Source organism: Netta rufina (assembly GCF_964035555.1).
Source record: "Netta rufina genome assembly, chromosome: 3".
Classification (NCBI taxonomy): Eukaryota; Metazoa; Chordata; class Aves; order Anseriformes; family Anatidae; genus Netta; species Netta rufina.
The window spans coordinates 93,084,908-93,106,405 of record NC_140125.1 but is presented as its reverse complement, the minus strand read 5'-3'; the positions used below and the strand labels follow the sequence as shown (position 1 = coordinate 93,106,405).

The window sequence follows — 21,498 nt, the reverse complement described above, 5'->3', positions numbered from 1 at the left end:
TTTCTTTTTTTTTTTTTTATGAGCATAAATTCACATTACTATCAAAAATGACAATGAATAGTCTTCCAATGAAAAAAAAACAAAACGGTCTTACATGTATGTGCACATTAAGTAACATCAGAACGAGCATTTCCTTTTGAATGTTTTCTATAATGTTAACAACATATGTGAACCGTGTTGAGAAAGCCATTGAAACAGATCAAATGCAAGGTCTAAAATTACACCATGCCATTAAGTTTCTAACGTATTTATTTCCTTTAGTTAGCCACTGAATCCATACACAATAAATTTTTACTTTTTAACGTCAGGCTTCTCAGTCTGCATGCTTCTCACTGATTTGCTGTGTCACAGTCCATTTACAACAAAATGTCACAGATCTGTGACAAGGAAGATGAGAAATGTATAGCTACTGCAGGGCAAAACCAAACACAAATGAATCAAGAAAACAAAAGCATGAAAGGCATATGAAGAAAAATCTAAAATTGTATTAAAAGTTGCCACGAGCTACCATTTTTCCTCAGGTTTAATTTTGCATAAACAAAACACTCCCCTGGATCAATATTACAACCCACTCAGTGAAGCCTAGCAGACATTCTCGGTGAGATGATATGTTTATCCTATAAAGAACCCCATAATTTTGTCAATTCCTGATATCTTGTTTTAGAGGGGAAAGGTCTTGTTTTAACTTCTGCTTTTTTAAAAAACAAAAACAATTATTTTTTTTTTGTTTGTTTTAACTTTTTGTATTTCAATGCATCAGCTGTAGACAGGAGTAATACATGCAATGTTTACATATAAAGCAGTTTCATAATAGCAGGATAACACATTTCTTCTGAGCTTAAAATTTATTTCTGGAACCCTCTCTAGCCTGATTTTAAGATGGCAATATGCGTCCAGTTTGACAGCCTGAACTTTTATTTGCAGTCTAGTGTTAAAAAGAAATATGGATTTGCAATAATGGCCAAGGACCAGAACAAAAACATCACAAGCTCTGTGGTCTCTGTAGCAAGCATTGAATTTTGTCCAAGGCATTTACTAGTTCTTGAAGTACATTTACAAAACGTTTTATGCTATGTGTAAGGTATTCAGACTGTGAAAAGAAGAAAAATCTCTGGAAACTAGAGAATTTGAGAAAATTCTTTTGAAAAAGGTAACTTCTGTTAAAATTTAGGAAATAGTGATAGCTGTGGGTTATCACCATGATTTGTCAGAAAGAAGCAAAATTTCTTTATCTATGTACTAAAGAAAAATAAACAAGCCAAACCAACCAACCAACCAAACTAGACATCACCCTCACCCCCAACAATTCCAGGCTCCTTGGATTGGAGTCAACTGGGAATGCAGACACCTAAACATGGGTGTCTACTTCAGCATTAGGGCAGCCTAGCCATACAGTCAGGGGCACTACAGGGTTGTTCAGATCATCCAAACGGAACATCTACAAGATTTGTGGCTGAATTATCTCTGGGTTGTGCTGACTGCACCATCAAGGACTCACAGTACCATTGGAGGGTGCCTAGACACTTAGCTCATATATCGACACAAACTTTTAGGTGTCTTAGTCTGAATTCTACACCTTGGTTTATCATTTCCTTAATTTCATTTTCTCACAAGTGTACTTGGAGAAACTAGAAGAAATAATAATACTAAACTTTCTTCCTTCGTTTTTTTTTTTTTTTTTTAACCCCATCTAATTTCTCTGACAGTATGAATGTTCCCAAAAGACAATACATATATTATACAGTGTTAGTGTCCCTACTGAAAACAAATTGATTCCTGACAGATTCCTGGAGGGTCTGACACAGAACATGGGCCACTTCTAGTGCCAAAGATTACACAATGTAAATGCTTTTTCTCCTCCTTTCCTTCCATGAAGGAATCAGTTGGTAGACTGTTTTTATTTCTGAGAAGAAAGAAGTTACCTTTAACACCTTCCAAGTTTCAAGAACTAATAAAACTGAAGAATTCTGAAAGGAAATGCTGAAGTACTTAAAAAAAAAAAAGAAAAAAAAAAAAAGCGTCTTACTCTGCAAAATGGCTTTAAAGCCTCTTTGAGACTAATGTCATCGGTGTAAACAAATATTACTGTCATGGTTACAATGAGGCCATAAACACACTTAGTTGAAAATATTCTTCTCTTTTAAAATTCCTCAAATAACCATATTGACTGAATAACTGATTTTAAATGGTAAAAACATTCTTCTCACCTCTTTGCCTATATCATTATAAATAAATAAATAATAATAATAAAAAAGCAATGACTGTAAAGCCTAATTATAAAACTCTGCAGGTGTATGGATTAAGTGGTGGTTCAGAACTTGCAATAGTATTGCTTTATATTTTAGGAAGAAAACTGAGCGATCATTTTAATTAAAAAATATTCTGTACTAACCAAATGCAGATCAACACACGTAGAATTGTGTTCACAAGCGTTGATTATGCAGTCATCAATGTCCTGCTCACATTTCAGTCCTGCATATCCTGGATTGCACAAACAATAGAAGCCATCGACAACTGTAACAAAGATAGGAGTGTTTCAGAATTAACAACTGAATGTAGTATATTACAGAAATGACTACCCTGGAAAATACTTGGACTATCTTTACCTGAAAGGTGTGGACATGTTAAAAATTGAAATAAATGAAATACTTTACCTCAAAACATCTTTTAAAATATGTAAACAGATTACTGCATTGCATTTTATTTAAACAATTCCAATGTTTTGATATAAGAATTATAAATCAATGCTTCTGAAAAAGTGATGACAACTTATAAACTGTGCAGAAACTATATAAGACTTTAATATTGTGCCTGAGATAGGAATGGTTAAACACTGTAAGGTTTTTGTTTGCTTTCGGTGGTGGGGGGAGATTGTTTTGTTTTGTAAGGAATGCCTCACATTATACCACTATATTAAAGGAAAACTTGTTTCAGTTGAAATTGGCAGCTCGATCTATGATAGATTTCCATGCTTCATTTCAATCTTATCATGCTAATGATAAGAATTCTATCCGTTTTTCATCGTTAATGACCTAAAGGGAGAGGAATCTTCAGAGTACTACATTCGTATAAGGAGTTCGTGAGAGCAATAATTGCAGCTCTTACAGGCCTGGATTTATTATCAACTCAAAGAGGTCCCTGGGTTCTTCATTATCTCTGAGATCTACCACAGAATCTATGTTGTCATTGTGTCTGTACACATAGTTGCTATTATATTCATTAAATGCTTTAAGTCCTTCAGAGCAGCAGCATTTTTTATCTGCTCAGAGCTCCCCACCTTCCTCAGGATTCCACATTTCTGCAGTCAGTGTGCAGAGTGCAGATGAACTGAGACATCCATATGATACAAGTCAATTTCAGAGGCAACACAAAGACAAGCCACCCACAAAGAGATCTGGCACTTTGTTAGCATGAATAACTTTACTACATCTCATCTAAATTCCAGTTCAAAAATCTCTCTTAACTAATATACAGTAAATAGAAAACATCAGTAAACATCTTGGGAAATAATCTTTACTAGATAAAATATGAACCGTATTCCACCTTAAACCACTCACCTTATTCCCATGTATGAAAACTTGGAATTCTTAAAGCTCATTTATAATCATTATTTTTAACTAGGAAAGTATTATGCAAAGATATATTTTGCGATTTGGGGTCAGACCTCTAAGACATCTTTCAAAAACAGTACATTAATTAGATCTTCTGTAAATTTGTCTAAAAATACTGAATTTCAGGGAAATTCTCAAGTCATCATTCTCATTTAGAAAGAGATATGGGAAAACTGGAGAGGGCTGCAGCAGAAGACAAGCAGGTTTGTCCAGTGCTTAAAGTATGGGACCTATAAGGAAAGGTTATGTCAGCTGGGTTTGCTTTGTATTAGTACCTTTGGGGAAGGTTTAATAGTTAGAGGGTTAGGTAATAATAACTTCAAGAGCAGTTACAATAATGAAAACTGAATTTCTCTCAGTAGTGACAGGCAATATAAGAGACGATGGCCAAAAACTATGACTTGGAAGATTCAGCTGGGATATCAAGGGAGAAGGGAGTGGAAATCACTACAGGAGTAGTGCTGCAGTGGAAGAGGCTGTCCCAAAGAGTTTCCTGAATTTCTGTCCATCCTTGTAGGCTTTCAAATCAGCAAGAAAAAAAACATCTGATCTGTTCTAGTGATATTAGTCCAGCTTCCTGCAGGAGGTTTGGCTGTGACCTCCAGACATCATTCTGCTTTCCAACTGCATTGATAAGATTCTCTGAAAATTACCACTTCTCCTTTTGTTTACCAAGCACATAAAGTGTCTGATAGGTAGTTTCCCCACAAATCTTTCCAAAAAGTACTCCAGACATAATGGTAGAGTAATTTAGCCTGCCACCCCAAACAGAACACGGTAGAGCAATTCATCATCAAATTGCTTCTAAAGCATGTAAGTATAGCTATTAGTAAGAGTCAGTTGCACGATACAGGGCACTTGAAGGTAAACAGAAACTCCATTTTGCATGTTTGGTATTTAATGCAGTTTTTCGACTTGTTAGAATTGTTAGGCATATATACAGTGCCTAACTGCTCTGTGAGCCCCTTTTCAGCACCTGAATATTCTCTCATCAGACGCACAGTGTAAGATATGTTTGGCTAATTTAGGTATCAAAGGAGACAGCACAAATCTCATTAAAATTTCTCATTAGCTGCAATTCTGACCCCCTGAACACACAAACCTCAGTGCCAGGATTTGAGGCAGTTTGGCAAAAATAATCCTCCAGGCATTGGCTGTGGAGCTCCAGACAAGCTAAATTTCAGTAAATTATCCACTGCTCTCCCCAGAGCAGCTCAGTAGCTACAGATGCTTCAACAGAAAGACTACTCTACATTAAAAGGAGTAACCAGACTGAACTCACTATCATAGCAGTATCCGTGGAGGCAAGGGTTAGAACTGCACTCATTGACATTGATCTCACAGCGTGGACCTGCAAAGCCCTTCACACACTGGCACTGGAATCCAAGGGGAAAAACATTCACATTCATTTCTTCTATGCACACAGCTCCATTCTCACAGGGATTACTGGCCTCACAAGGCCTAAACTCACAGTTTGAACCTGAAAAGGAAAATAACAAAGCTGTCAGTGTTTAACTAATGAACATATCCCTGCAGCTGCTGCCTATTATGAGCTGTATTTTCTTTAGATCCCTGCTTAAAATTAAGTTGGAAGGTCTTAGAGATACATATATATATAGTACCATGCAGAAACATTTATTTGCTTTGTAGTATTACAAACAGATAAGACAATTTATATATTTTTTCATATGACATTGGATTTAAAAATCAAAATAGTTATGTGAATATTTATGCTTTTTTTTTCTTTTCTTTTTTTTTTTTTTTGTTTTTTTCTTTCTGTTTATCCTTGTCCATTAGATGGCTCAATGTTACTTCTTTCCGATATTATTATCTCAGTTACCATGTAAGTTGTTTATAGTTAACCCCTAATCCTGAACATGAAAGATATGCAAGTAACCTTATATTACTGCTCAGCTTGCAATTCATGACTGCACACAAATTATTTTACTGAAATTATGTGTTTTTCTAATAACAAGTGTCTTCCTCCATAGTGTATAAAAATGCCTTACAATACAAAATCTCTCACAGTCTCTTTCTACTTTAACAAACACTGCAATATGTAACAGATTATGTACATTTATCCAGGGTAATCACGGAATTGTATGATGGTGATCTTGGGTCACACATGCCCTCATCTAAATTCTTAATTTTCAATAAATAGATCAAAAAAGATTAAACAGCCCTTTAAAGTGAGTCTCACTTTGTTAGCACGTAAACAAGACTGGTTCATGTTTTTCAGCAGCAAAACCTCAAAACGCTGAGGGCAGACAGAACAGAGATCAAATGGGATTGTAAAGCTGCCTCCTCTTTCCCTCAGCACTGACGGCAAGTCTGCTCTTTCAGGCTGTTTCAGGCAGAGCTCGGTGACTTTCAGGGCTGCAACCAACTGTGCACAAGCTCCTCTGAGGCCCTGTGGAGCTTCCTTGCCTTTCTGCAGCTGCTGAGGCTGGGCCGTGTCCATGCTGTGCTTAGCAGAAGAGTTGTCTGGTGTTTGCTGTCCTTCAGGCCCTCTGCCCACCTCCCCTGAGCTGGTGCCCCAGCTCTGGCTGCCCAGTCATTCCTTCCTCCTCCCCCTCCTTCTTTACTAACCCTGGTGTCTGCAGGGCTGTTTCTCACTCCTCTCTCACACAACTGCTGCATGGCTTTTCTGGCTTCAGGGCCCAGCTGTGCCCTGCAGCGGGGCCACTGGAGCTGTCTGAAACACGAGGCAACCATGGCCTCCCCTCAGAGGAGCCCCACTGCCTCCAGCTGCCACCACCTGGGTGCCTGCACCCAGTCCACGAGGTAAGCCATATTTTGTGGCTCGAATAATAGTCCTGAAAATTTTCAGTATCTTTTCAGACTCAAGATTTCAGATGGGAATTCCTGACAAGGAATCAACCAGTTAGACTCACATTTATTGTATATACGCTTAGTATTGGCATCAGTCAGCTGAAGCCACATATCTCCTCCTTTGCTCATACTGACATTATAGACAAAATTTTGTTGGACTGTTCCGTATTGGTTGCCTTCCTTTGTTACAGGGATTGCTGATCACATAGTAGTCAACTGGCTATGGTCTTCTTAATAATAATGAAACGTGCTCTCCAAAATGTCAGCAGGATTCTAGGTGAGCTGAATCCTCACTGTAAGGTGGAGTAAGTTAAAGGCTGAAATCTCTAGACTTCTGATAGCAAAACCAACAAGCAGGAGCAGAATTGGGGTAAAAAACAACAACAACAAACAAAATAAACATCCCCCTGACCCAGCAGTGACACCGATGGAGGCGAAAAAGCATGGCACAAGTTGTTCCTGTCTTTATGCCGCCAGTGGTCTCTCCGATGCAGGGTGATTCTGCCACAAGCAGTTGACAATTATGGAATTCACCGAGATTGCATAGCAGACGCTGCCATATGGCACATTGATATTTTGCCCTGAAGTTTTCATCTTTATATCAGGACAGCTTGACATGGGTGACAACCCTGCTGATTCCTAATGCGGAGTGCACACCCACATGAATAAGCTTAACACATGGCTCACAATGGTAAGTGGAACTGTCAGATGATCCAGTAATGCAGTCCTTGTTTTTCTTTTGGGTTGATGGAAAAAGCATTAAACAGATTTGCCTGTCCTTTTACACGCCAAGTGTTTTGGGAGGTAGACATTTCTGGTAGATAAAGCAAGGTCATGCCACATTGCATCAGTTTTCTGCTACTGTAGTATTCCCTAACACTGGATACCAGCTGCTTTTTGGATAAGAGCATAACAGAGTCTTGGTGAACAGTTGGAGAATAATCAGACAAGAAACAGTGAGAGTGGATGTCCTAAAGGCCACCGGTTTATATTACTTACAAATATTTGTCTGGTATAAATAGGGCTGTGCACAGATCTGTCATATGAATGCTAATGAATCTACAAGCTTTTTACCTCATTATCTTGTGACCAAGTTTCATGTGGCTTCTATGAATGCTTTTTTTTTTTTTTTTTTTCCCCAAACATTTTGCTCTGCTGATTCAGAAACATATCAGGTTTCTTCTTCCTTTTCATGTGCACTAACACTGTATCCTTAAACAAAGACTAGCTGAACAACTTTTGGTTGGTCTCTGTGCCTCAAAAAAACAGTGGTCTTTAAAGAACTATGGATAAATATGTGTGTTTTTCTTACTCAGAAACTCATAATTTATTTTAAACATTAGGTGAAGATGCTATCTCGAACATAATTTCTGAGATGATTTTTGGAAATACTTGAAATGTAGCAGGTTCAATGTGAACAGTCTCAGATAGCAAGGTACCAAAGTAACCTGTATTTTCATAAACCTATTTTTAACAAATATTGACATATTTTTGTTCTCAAATCCAGTAAGTGATTATAAGTTTTTTTTTTTTGTTTTGTTTGTTTGTTTTTGTTATTGTTGTTTTTTGTTTTTTAATGAAAGCCTGAGTAGGTGTCTCACTGTGTACACTGAGAAAAGGAGTCTGAATCTGTCTTCTCTGTAAATTCACATTAAATAAATGGCAGGTTGTTATTTGGTCCCCATGAAACTATCTCTTCTCCAGGCTGAGCAAGATCACTTCCCCTACTGGTAAAAAAAAAAAATCATGAAAATGTCATTGAGTATCTCAGAATTTTCTATGCCATTGTTACATCATTCAGCAGTGGGATCTCATTTTTCTTATCTTTTGTTACCAGTAGACCTTTGGAACTCTTTCTTGTTGCCTTCTGTTGCCTTGCTAGTTACAGCTCCATCTGTGGTTTAGGTGGGCCCAAGATATATCAGTTTTTCCTTTGGTTCAGTCTCCAATGGGAGCTTTCCAAACAGATCCCTGAACAAATCAAAGTCAGCTCCATGATACCCAGGGTCATTATTCTGCTGCTTTCATTTCTCATTTCTCTTAGGATTATGAGCACTGCCGCTGTTGCCAAAGCTGTTTTTGATCTTTACACCCCAAACTACCTCTTGCTTATTCAGAAATAGAAAACCCAATAAATTATATCTCATATTTAGCTTTCCCTGTGCTTGTTTCAAAAATCTGTCCCCAGCATGGTCCAAAAATTTCCAGTCTTGTCATATTGTCTTTCCAGGAAATGTCAGCGTCATAACATCCCAGTGAGAACTAGGGCCTGTGTTCACGAAGCTTTTTTCCAGTTTCTTGAATATGGCTTTTTAAACTTTTCTAGAGCGGTTGCCTTCACATCCTGCCCCACTGAGCTGAGCAGCGCATCACCATATCACACTGCTGTCAGCATATCTGCTTATACAATATTAATTTTATGTATTATTCGAAACAGTTTTTTTCACTGCCTTCTTTTAAGCCACCTTCACCTTAAGCCACTTTAATTGGAAATTCAACCTCTTTTCTTCCCACATAGCATTCTTGCATATCCCTGCATGGAAAATTTTTCTTTGCTATGGAAAATCTTTATTTGCCACTGAAGTAGGTAAGATTTCATTCATACTAATCTGGAAGGTTGGACGAAGAATAAGACAAGAAAAAATAGAAGATTCTCTTACCTACTTGGTCTCTTTCCTTGTCTCAATTAATTTTAACCTTCAGTGTTGAGAATTAATAATGTAAAAGACTCTTCCCTTATTCAGAAGATTATAAATGTTTATATTACTTTCAGTGCAATACTGAAAACCATTCAGTAATAAATAATTGATTAGTTATGCTAATCAATACAAGTAGCAAGAATGTAAGAGAAGAATGCTTGCTGATTTAAAGTAGAATTTTTGGAAAAGGGCATATCTAAACAAAGATTAAAGTTGGATGGTATCAGGCAGTGGTGGTTACATGTTAGTGAAATGAATGCCCTGCTGCTGTTGCTGTCATATCAGTGTTTTCTACAAAGCTGTATGCTTAAAGCTATTTGGATAAATCAAGCAACAAACAGAGTACATATGCAATATTTCTTTATTGAAGTAGATTTATCAGAATGATTGCTGCATTGTCTCCATTGTCTCCTGTTTTAAAGTAAAATATTCACTAAAAAATTTCAGTGTAAATATGTAACTATTAAATGCATAATTCTAGGTGATTAATTTGAATACATCTATTTTAAATTAAATATTGGAAAGTTCTTACTTGATCTGGTAAGTTTCTGAAACAGTAAGTGTGATTTTTGAGAGAAAGGAAAGCTATGCCAGGGAAACATAACATAAACTGTCTTCATAAATTTTCTTCTCTCACTAACATATCAGGATTTTTAAATTGGTCATCACATAGTAGAAATGGTAATATTCACTAAACATTGTTAGCTGACAAAAAGAGAAAGCATGTCCAACAGATCAACTGTGAAAGTTTCAAACCCAGTTCATTAATGAGTTAATAAGTTCAGCACAGCTTTCACAAGTTTAACCTTTTTGCTTGTTTAATTCTTGGCTGTATTTTATTGATTACAGGAATAGAATGCCTTTACCTTACTAAAGCATTAAAAATCTCTCCATTAGCATAAGACTGAACAAAACACAAAAGAATATGCACTAGTGATTAAATTACACAGTCAGTTGAAGGAGATTTGTTTTCAGTGGCACAATATATCAAATTAGTATGACTTTATAAGCATAAAATATATATCAAATACTGAATAAGTTATTTGGAAAACACATTGTTTTGTTTTGTTTTGTTTAGGAATGAGAAGCGTATTGCATAATCAGAAATGTCATTCTGCTAATATTAATCAGTTGTCTTTTCTACTGTGGTTGCTTCTACAGTAGGTTCAAAGTTTCATAAATGAAAAATGAAAACAGATAATTTATTGTTGAAAAAGACTTTGATTTGTTAAGGCTATTATTATAAGACAAAAACATAATTTAGAAAAATGGCATAGAAAATAAATTACCTGACATAAGTTTTCATTTTCTTATGCAAAACTATTGACACATGTTTATTTTTAGTTGCTCAGCATAAACCTCTACATGAAATGTTGTGATGCGTTCTACAGAATTCTATTATAATCAGAAATGGCACCACTTCAATGTTGTTATTCTTTGGGGAAAATAATTTAATAAAAAAGCCATTTGCTACAAACATTTTAAGGAATTAAATCTGACAACAGCTTTCAAAGTCAGCATTTTTGCAGTAAAAGTATGGACTGGATCAATGACAAAACATATCTGATTGCAAACTGCTGGCACGATTATGACAATATAGTGAAAATAAACTATCTGTGGCTAGTTCTAGAACAAGAGGAGTGTCACTTGAATGTCAGTTTCCTAAATAATATCATGTAGTTTAGTACTGGTGTTAAATATGAACTCATGAGGACAGAAAGCTCTGAACACAGACGAAGTGGCATCAATGCCAAATGGTCCATACGGAGGTATAGATAAGGTGAAGAACCAACCAGGTAGAAGCACCTACCCCTGGGCATCACAGGGTCAGAGGAGGAAGACACACTGTGAAGTTACAAGGTGAGTGTTACTGACCTAGTTCTGCTAGCTGCTTTGATGGAAACCATGATGCTGATCTGATAACTAAAAGATTATTTTATGGGGATCCAGCTCCAGTAACCTTATTACACTGGTATCACTGGATTTGAGTAGCCTGGCTTGAAGTCTGTTCACCATTGCCATGAATTTGATGAAACAGAACATATATCATGCGAATGGGGTTAATAGCATTTTTCTTATGAAATAAGAAAACTATACTTACTTAAAGGATGTCAGGAAGGAAAGAATAAGAATGAATAAATCTACCACAGACTAGTTTTGTATGGCTTGTATGTGTACAAGAAATTTTTCAAAAGTTGGTATTCACTCAGTACTGTTTTTGTTTAAATTTATGCTATTTTGTTTGAGCTCAGGCTCAAAATACAGAGAAACCATTTTCTTCAAACTGACAGTAAATTAATTTTGTATATGAAGTAAAAATGAATGAGCTATGTGAACCTTTCATGATAAATATGTTTTCTTAGATGTTTTCCATGTTTTTTTTTTCCCTTATTTATTATTATAACATTCTTGCAAGCGCATTAAGTTTCAGTCTTTCTGAAACTTTTCAGAAAACATTCCCCTTTTAACAATAGGTCTAAAAGACACTTCTACCATTAATCACAACTGTTTTTTCCAAGAGTAAATCCAAATAAACTTAATGCCATTCAACGAAATTAAAAATGTGTTTGGTTATGGGACATAATCCAGTATACAACAGAACTAGAAGGCTATATAAAAACCAAAAGAACAAAACAAAACAAAACAATCCCTACCTGGAATCTATAAGAAGCTTGCTGGTTTTCCCCAAGTCGTTCTTTTGAAACTAATAGATACAATAATTTTAATTTTGTTTTACAAAACTATTTGAACACTCCAGAGAAATCTGTGTTTTGGTTTGCATCAACTTTATACAGCTCTTACCTCAAAAGGCTTTCATAAACACACCTTAATGTAATAGGAAATAGGAACAATAATGAGCAATAAGTTGGATGCCTAAAATTTGAAGTCCCTGCAAATCTAAAGATTAAATGTCTTAAGTATAAAGATTAAATTGTCTCTATTAAATGTTCAAAATTGTCATTTTCTATGTCTTTGAAAAGTTCAGATGTACCTGCATGCTTGTGCTTTTTTATCAACTAGCTGCTTAGTTTCATCTACTTTGTGATATAAGGAAATATAATCCATGCACATTTAAAAAAAAAAAAAAAGTATTCTGGAATCAGATAGGAAGAAAAGAATACCCATGGAAGCATGTATATATTGATATTACCAGAAATTAAGCCAAGTATTACTATAACATTTTACAAATTTTACGTGTTTTCTTTCAGTTCAAAATTGCAGGAAATTCTTTATTTTCTGTGGAATTCAAATTCTACTTTACATTAAAAGAATGGCTTTGTGATTCTATACATATTCTGTGAAAAGGCATTTTCTGTGAAATCCATACAAGTTGAACATGGTTTTTATTATTTGTTTTTTAAAGGAAGAATATTTGCAAAGCAATACTTGGCACTTTTCAGGTGAAGGACATTCGTATAATTGTGTATGATAATGCAAACCATACAGCAATGATGGAACAAAGCGTAAGATAGACCCACATCACACACTTAAAGTTAAAATCACACAGATGCATATATTGTTCCATACCTGTATAAATTTCTGTAAAAACAGACAAAAACAGAAGTTGAAGATATTATTTGAGTGCATTTTTTTCTTGTAAAAAATGTTACAAATTTCTAGCTAATAATCAATGAAGATGTAAATCTATATCTACATTTGTGCACTTCAGGTTTCAGCATAAAATCATGCTTCATTCCTTCTCAGATAATAAAAACAAGAATGCTACTAAGCAAAACAATTACCAGAAATTTAATTCCTACTGACATATACATAAATGCTTTTCTTTACATTTTTTGCTACATCAGAACTCAAATGAAATTACTGAAGTATATAGAAAATGTACAGAAAGCTAATATTGAACTTAGTTTTTCTTCATGGCCTAGTACCTGTGGAAATAGTTTTTGCATATACTACTGGCCATCTTTAGTTCAGGCAGACAAACCCTTCTCTGTTTCAAGATTCTGTTTTCATTTGCTTAAAATTTGCCAGATTGGCTGGACATTATTTATAACATGCTAAAATTATCATTTTGTTACTTCGATTTGTGTTGGCAGATGTTCCTACACCATATATCGGCTTGCCATGTAGACAAAAAAAAGTTGCAAACTTTTATTTCACCAACCAACAAAACCACAAAGCTTGATAAACTTTTTCTGATTAATAGCAATACCCACATTATTTGTAGGGCAGCCAGGGAAAAGGTAACCATGCTTAAAACCTTTGAAAAACTGTGATTTGCACATTCTTTCTGGGAAATAAGGAACAGATACATAGAGATTCTCATTTGCAATGAATATACCTTGTATCATCTACATAACTTAAATCTCCTCCCTGTCACCAAGGTACTCATACAACATTCTCACAACATGACTAATGAGATTCAAACCCCTGATCTGCTGTAGATGACTGGATTTACAGAGGCAGTATTCCCAGAGTACTTAGGGCTGTAAAGGCTTAGAAGATATTTCTTGTGGAATGGTGCATCCCAAGGTGCAAACTGAAAGCAGAGCTGAGATTACAACACTTACCTTATTGAATTTGTATGTTATAAACAAGGGCTTTTAGAGATGCTTTTGGGTTCTTGGCGCTGCTCCAGGAGGTACTGGGTTTCCTGCTGATCTTATATTTGCCAGCCCCTTGTGGAAGTCTAACATCCACTGCTGGAGTGTCTAAACTGGCTAAGCAAAAGACCTTCTTCCTGATCTGTTTAGTTTTGGTGACAGAAACACCTGAATTTACATATTTATATGTCAAGTTTCAGAAACAATAGCAAGATTGGTAGAAACACCAGAAAAATTTCCAAAGAAGTTCTGCATTGACTTCATATAGGAGAAACAGCAAGTTCCCATCTGTACTGTTTCCCACATCACGTAGCCTTTTGATCAACCACGACAACCTTTTTCTTTATTGCTTGGAGGTAATACTTATTTTCTAGATCGTATACCATGGACTTGGACACTGTGCTTCTCTATCCATGAAGAGCTCCAATACGAGACAAAGTGAATCACATATCTCTCTGCACCATTTTATTTTTATTTTTTTGCCCTGAATAAAATTAGCTTTGGCTGCTCAGCATCAAGAGAGTGGCAAAACCAAATATGAACTGGCATTGAACAGGAGATAGTCTTTTGTGGTATAACACAGATATATGCTGTAAGGAGCCACAGGTCTTTTTTTTTTTTCTTTTTCTTTTTTCTTTTTTTTTTTTTTCATGGGACTTGGCACAGGAAAGACTGAGATTTGGCCTGTGAGCACTGAAAAAGTAATTGCTCCATTATATCTACTCTAGCCTTCATGAGCACTTACATTTCTTACTTATTATCTGCTTTGTAATTAGCTGTTCCCATAATAGAGTGTCCTGTGCTGAAAACTCCATTATTACTCTTGCTTTTCAACAGACTTAAGCATTTTTTTTTCTGCTGAGTTGCCTTTCTCACTAGTTTACTTTCTTTTGCAACATGTTTAATGGCCAATTACCATTTTTGCTTTAATCTTAATTGCAACACATTTGGAGACATGTGTCATTAAGACTGCAACAAATAAGTAGACATTTCCTCAGAACTGAATTTCAATTTTCCTCTACAATTACATATATTTGATTAAAAAGGTCATACCTATTAGCAGCATCTAGACCAAACACACACAGTGCATTTTTTAAATGAGTCATGTAGTCATTTGAATCAGAGGATAATTCTCTTTGCTCTATTAAAAACATACTAAGGAGCTTTTTGCTTTGCTTTGTTTTGTTTCATCTTATTTTTTTATTAGGAAAAAAAGAAATATTAATATCAACTATTATATGATATATATTATTATATATCAAATACACAATGTTAACCTGAAAGGGGCATTTTTATACTTTCTTCCTTGATGAACTTTCCTTGCAAATAGAAGACTGATTGAACAATCGATGAACTGTGAGCATTCCTCCCCTTTCCTTCATACAGCTGAGTAAGATCTAGGTAAAATCTATATACTGATGCACCTCTCATGCTTTAAGATATGAGAAGACTTTAAACTTATGAAAGCAAAATAAAACTGCAGGAATCCAAAAAGATGGTTCTGGTTGTGCCAGCACAGATAGAAGAATATAATGGGAATGTTTCAGCCATGTAACAAAATAAATAGCTTAAGAAAGGTACTTTGCTAACTTAAAATGGAGACCAGCAAAGGACCATAAAATATGGTAGTTTTGAGGTTTGGAAAAATATTGTTCAATTCCTTAGCATAAGAGTTTTTCTCTTTTTCATGGACAATTAAAGGACATGTTGATTTCAAAATATGATTTTTATTAGCTTATGCTTCATATTATTCTACATAAACTAAATACTTTCAGGTGTGCATTTAACATGCTTCCACATGTAGATACAGTTATAATATAAATAGATATTTTATATACAGGTAGAATGTGACAATGGTAGCCATATCATTTACTAATTGCACTGTTCTTGAATCATATTTGAATTTTTAATGGAACAAAAAAGTATTTTCTTGTAGAGACATGGGAGCTTTTACTTCACCTTCCATGAGACCGTTAGTACCCTTAAATGAGATACAGCCTCACAATATGTTTCTCACACACTCTGCTCCCTTCTGAAGCACTTAATATCAATTCTATAATAACTGTGATTCTATTATAGAAAGGCTACAATTGTACAATCAATATCATAATAGAAAAGTTATTATAATAACTCCCCAGCTAGAATACTATAATGGAATCAAGCTCATAAGAGGACTTAACACTGTGATAGATAAATTACTGCCAGAGACTATCAGTGATAAAGTATTGGCCAGAACTGTAGCTAAATACACTTCTGAGCTATCTGTCTCCTGTTGCTAACATTAAAATCTTTGATTTGTCCTGCAGCTAAACTGAGTTTGCCTTTCTACCTGCTCCCAGTTCCAATAGTAGAGGATGCAGTAGAAAAACAGCTTATCCCATTTCTAAACATCAGCATAACTTCAGAATGTCCTTCAAAAAAACCCTCCTATATACATGACTGTAAGTGTTGTACCTCAGATATGAGAGAAAATGGGTGGGAGAGGAGACATTTTAGAAATATTTGCAGGGACTAGTATATTAGAACTGAACAGAAGCAGCTATACCAGATTTGTACTTAGGTTAAACCTCTGTATGAAAAGAGCATTATACTATAGTAGATACATGTATAAGAGTCAGGAAAGGAAAAGGAAAGAAAGAAGAAAAAAAAAAGTATTTTTTTTCTTCTGTTCTCTTTTTAACAAGAGGAAATAAAGTAAAAGAACAAGAAAAAAAAAAAAAGGAAAAATAAACATTGTTCTTGCAATCTAGCAGTCTTTTTTGTCACAATAAACAAAACAGATTAGTCAGGGAAATCAGGGAGAAATAAATATATGCAAACCACTATCTGTAGATTGAATCCATTTCTATATTAATCTGAAAGGCTACCTTCTGTATGAATGCCCCTGAATGTCCAAATCTGAATTCCTTAATTCTGTGTTCTGCATAGTAGAGGGTTGCTGAACACATCCTGAAGTGGTATATGTTCTTCTCTATAGTGGTGCATACTCTTTAAATCTGATTTTGTGACTGAAGAACCAAATCTTTACAATATATAAGGTATATCCAACTTCAAGTTTCTTTCCAAGTAAATGAGAGCATTCGTAACACAGCATGTATGCTTTTCCACTGAGAAAAACACATCAAGAACTTCTGTGAAAATATTCAAAACTAGAACAGATATTGCTATATTACCTTTTTCATGTATTTGCTTTCTTAATAAAACAATTCTGTAACTGGTAATTTGTACACACAAAGCTATTCATCACAGAAACCTGAATATTTCCACACAATTAGAAAACATGGTTTAACTTTCCATTATTTATGTTGGCTTACTGTGAATCAGTTAAAGACTACTTCAACAGCTGTTTAATACTAAATAAACATGGTAGGAGAATGAGGTAGAGTTTTGTTATGAATCTAAATCTGATTTTATTTATACCATCATAAAACTAGGTAATATCAGTGTAAGAATTTGATTTGAAGTGGTGCCAAGTAAGCCTGTAAAGAACTAAACAACCTCAAAAATCCTTTATTTCAACAAGAATCCTACAGATTCTAAGCATCCTGTACCAACAGTGTTGTTTCCAGAGGATCTCAGTTACCATTAATGTAAAACCCTTGCCAGAGGGGTTTAACCTTACCAATGAGAGCATTAGAAAATGTGAGCTTCTAGAAGGGTGATAACAGAAATGGCGACTTTCTGAAATTTTAATCATTTACTTGAATATCTAAAGGAATACTGAAGTCTCCTGAAAATCTGTCTCCTTGTGAAGCAAGAACTTAACAGACCGCTATATGTAACCATGTGTAAAAATGGTTCCAAATCTTTCCATGCAGAGACAATTCTGAAACCGCACTACACAATTACTTGTTATTTGACTAGATTTTATTCAGCAGAACATAAATTAAAACTAATAAAAATGACAAACTAGACTTTGACCATTAACTAAAATGATAAGAACAAACATTAGAGCTCCCTCTTTCTCATGAATGATGAATTTAATGCAACCATCTCCCCTAAAGGGGAAAAACCCTGCTGTCTCAACATACCAGGAAAATTGTCTTTTAATGATTATTCTGGAATCCTAAGTACGTATCATTATATTGAACTGCAGGAGGAAAAATGTGTTTATATTTAATTTATAAATCAACAAACGCCTCTAATGGAAATTATCAGTTAAACTAGATTTGCTCAAGAACACTGCACAATTTGTTATTTTAAATCATTTTAGCAGTGCATGTTTAAAATTACCCCCCCCAAATTTTTGTGAAAAAGGTCACAATAAAGCTTGCATTTTAAGTATTTCTTTAAGGCATCAACAGAAATAACCATGCATGATTTATGGATTCCAAGATAACTATAAATTGTTTTCTGAGAATGAAAGCATAATTTACAGACTGTCACGACCAATCAAATTAGAGAGAAAAATGTTTAGAACAATTGTGATGGCTATTCTATGGACATATGTCTCACATTTTCTAAATAATCTTATTTGTTAACAAACTGATTTTATAGTATCCATTTTGATTAATAATTAAACAGTTCTAGTAGATGTATAAATAAAGTTTACTTCACATTACTTGCAGCCTAGGGCATAATTGGCTGGTCACTTTAAGAGCTTCACTTGAGAAAATGAAGGACTAATAATGCTGTAGGAAGAGTGAAATGAGTTCAGACAATTGACAGAAATGCTTTCTAAAGTTAATTATGTTTGCTTTCCCTTCTCCCTTGGTGTTCATTACCTTTAAATGGAGCCACACATTGGCAGAAGTAATTACCAGGTTGGTCAATGCAGGTGGCTCCATTCTTGCAGGGAAATGAAGCACACTCATCTATATCTGTTTCGCATCTTGCACCTTTGAAAAGACAAAAGATTTGAACATTAAGTAAGACAATCAGCTGCCAATTTCTAATTCATTTGCACCACAAGGATCTCAAGTAACTTGTGAGAAGAAACTGATATGAATCAGCTAAATAAAGATCCATACATACAAATGTCAGCATACATTTAATTCTTCTCACCACAAATATATCACAACTTCTGAGTTGCTAAATGGTAACTAATCTTCCTGATATGCAGACTAATTTATCTTGTGCTGTTTAGTTTACAGATGGAGTCAGTGTTCCAGTTTGTTGGGATGCAAATGAAACATTAGACCAAGGAGCAGATAAGGAGAAATGAGAAGGAAATACAAGCAAATTAGCCAATGATATCTTAATGAATGCTTTGTGGTCTACCTCTTTGTAGAAAACACGATTGACAGGACTCACCAGTAAAGCCAGGTAGACAGATGCATTCATAGCCACCAATAAGGTCTTCACATGTTGCATTATGAAGACATGGAGAAGAATGACATTCATTTATATTTGTTTCACAGGTTGTGCCTATAAATATACAGTCAGGCATAGGGAAGAAGTTATTGTATAACACATATAATTAAATAACAATCATTTTAATTGAATATAGCTCACATAGTGAAATATATTTGACAGCCTTCAAGATTTGTAGCCTTCATATTCAAATTTGGTCACTTAAGACAGTATGTTGAGGATTTTAAGGTTTAGGCTATTCACTCATTTTCTAATAATCTAAAAAGCACAGTCTTTGCAGTCATTGAATAAATTTATTGGGCCTAAAGCAGGTAATTTCTTTATATATAGAAGAATAGCAAACAAATTACATTAAATATAATAAGCAGCATTGCAATGACATGGGAGGAAATCTTCCATGTGTAAGTACAGAAGATATACTTCTGGGAAATGGAAAAAGACATGTAATGTAGAGAACACCACTTAGTCTAGACTATAGCTAACATAACAACATACTTTCTTAGCATACACAAAGACTATCTTGAATATATTACAGAATAAGTGAATTCACTAATAATTTTTTTATCATTTGAAGATTTGAAGAATAAATGAAAAATTACAGCAAATTGCAAGATTTGGGATGTTCAAAGAATCTTTATAAACCAAATTTCAGGCCATAGTGGTTCTGAATATAACTAGTAGTAGAGATGTAGTAGTTTACCCTGTGACATTTGAATTGTACATTGCTTTGAATTTCAATGATTACAAGTCAATGTTGTTTAAAAGATGATGCACTAAAAAGAAAATGGATGCACTTTAAATTCCTCATCTGAGCTGGAAGCAAAGAATAACTGCAGATAGTTATCAAAGTGATTACATTTCTCATATGAATTGTACAAATGCGCCAAGAACAAAACCTTTCCCACATAGCTTTTTTTTTTTTTTTCTCTGATTCTATTATATTACATCTGCCAACAGTTTAAAGAGCTTATAGAAAACAATATATGGTATTTGCAAAATTTCGTTGAACCCAGACAATCTATTTTCAATAGCTAAGCAACCAGCCAACAGAAAACACCTATTTCCATGCTGTCATGAAAACAAAGCAAAGAAGTTTTGTAAAGATGTACTTACATCTTAAAGACTGTAGTCTTTTTTTTTCTATAATATTCTTTTTCATTCATTTCTTGTTGAGAAGTGATGTACCTAATTTACTTGTTTAGAACTTTAGATGACACTAAAACGTCTGCATATATCTCATCTGATATGTTAAAAAATTGGTGTAAAACTCAAACATTTGTAAAATAATAGTTATGTGGATTTTTAATACCTTGAAATCCATCCTGACAGACACAACTGAAGGCATTCAGATGATCAACACAAGTGGCTCCACTGTGACAGGGATCACTAAGACACTCGTCCACCTCAGTCTCACAGTTATTACCTGGAAACATGAAGGATTCATTTTATTAGGAACATGCCACTGGTGAGTCACCAGTTGTGAGAAGCAACAACAAAATGAAATAATGGAGATTAGTTACATACAACTTCTACCAATGATCCAAAAAATGCCCTCAGGGAATTTATTTCTCAACAATGCAAAGCAAAGACATGATGGGAAATGTGTAGATTCATTTATAGACCCACTCAAGTATTTGTATCTTGTCATATTTTAAGGGCAATAAACTTTGAGTTTTCCTGAAACATCATGGAAGTGTAAGTTGGTTTCTAACACCATATATCAGAGTCTTTTCTTCTATAATATATTTTTTGTTTATTTATTAATTATGCATTTTTATGAAGATTTCCATGGGAAATATAATGAATGGGAGTAATTATAGATCCTGATTTCTTGTTGAGAAGTGATGTACCTAATATTTTTCCAGCCTGCAAGGGAAAAAAAGCTCAGAAAATATTTATTTGCAAATTGTATATGACATCCAAATAGATGATAATAGCTAAAAAGTTCATGATTATTTCTGAGGGGTTTTGTGTTTTATTTGCCCACAGAAAAAGTATAAACTAAAAATACTAATCTAATGTTATGTAGATGTGAGTATAAGACTTCAAAACAAAACAAACAAAAAACAAAACAAAATAATAATTCAATAAAATAAGATGCCATCACAACTTTATTATAAATAACACAGGACAATTTTATTTAAAATTTTCATAATAATAATAAAATGAACCAACCATACATAGCAGCAAGATATAGCGTTTTTTTTATGTTACAGACACTAATACTGCTGTTATTAAATTACAGGTTGTTTCATCTAAATGGATGCCTACATTAGGATGCAGAGCAGCAATTTAAGAGGTATGGTGGACATAACTGTGTCTACTTGAGACCTGAATCCCTCTGTTTGCCTGTGTCCTCCTTGACTACAGAGACTCTAGAGTCAGCCTGTTTCTGATTTAAAAGCTAAGTCAAAGTCCCTGCAATCCAGATAAATCTGGACTGCAGAGCTGACCTACTGAAAAGGGAAATCCTGCTGTGTT

General features: G+C 34.6%; 1 protein-coding gene across 1 annotated transcript in view; it reads right to left on the bottom strand.

Moving 5' to 3' along the window:
* Positions 1 to 21,498, bottom strand: part of EYS (eyes shut homolog) — a gene marked incomplete at both ends in the record, with an annotated part of 718,966 nt that overhangs the window by 556,920 nt on the left and 140,548 nt on the right. The window contains 5 exons of the mRNA XM_084285295.1: positions 2,393 to 2,514; positions 4,894 to 5,091; positions 18,429 to 18,542; positions 18,958 to 19,071; positions 20,327 to 20,440. Coding sequence (XP_084141421.1) covers positions 2,393 to 2,514; positions 4,894 to 5,091; positions 18,429 to 18,542; positions 18,958 to 19,071; positions 20,327 to 20,440 — 662 coding nt within the window. The remainder of the gene's footprint in view (positions 1 to 2,392; positions 2,515 to 4,893; positions 5,092 to 18,428; positions 18,543 to 18,957; positions 19,072 to 20,326; positions 20,441 to 21,498) is intronic.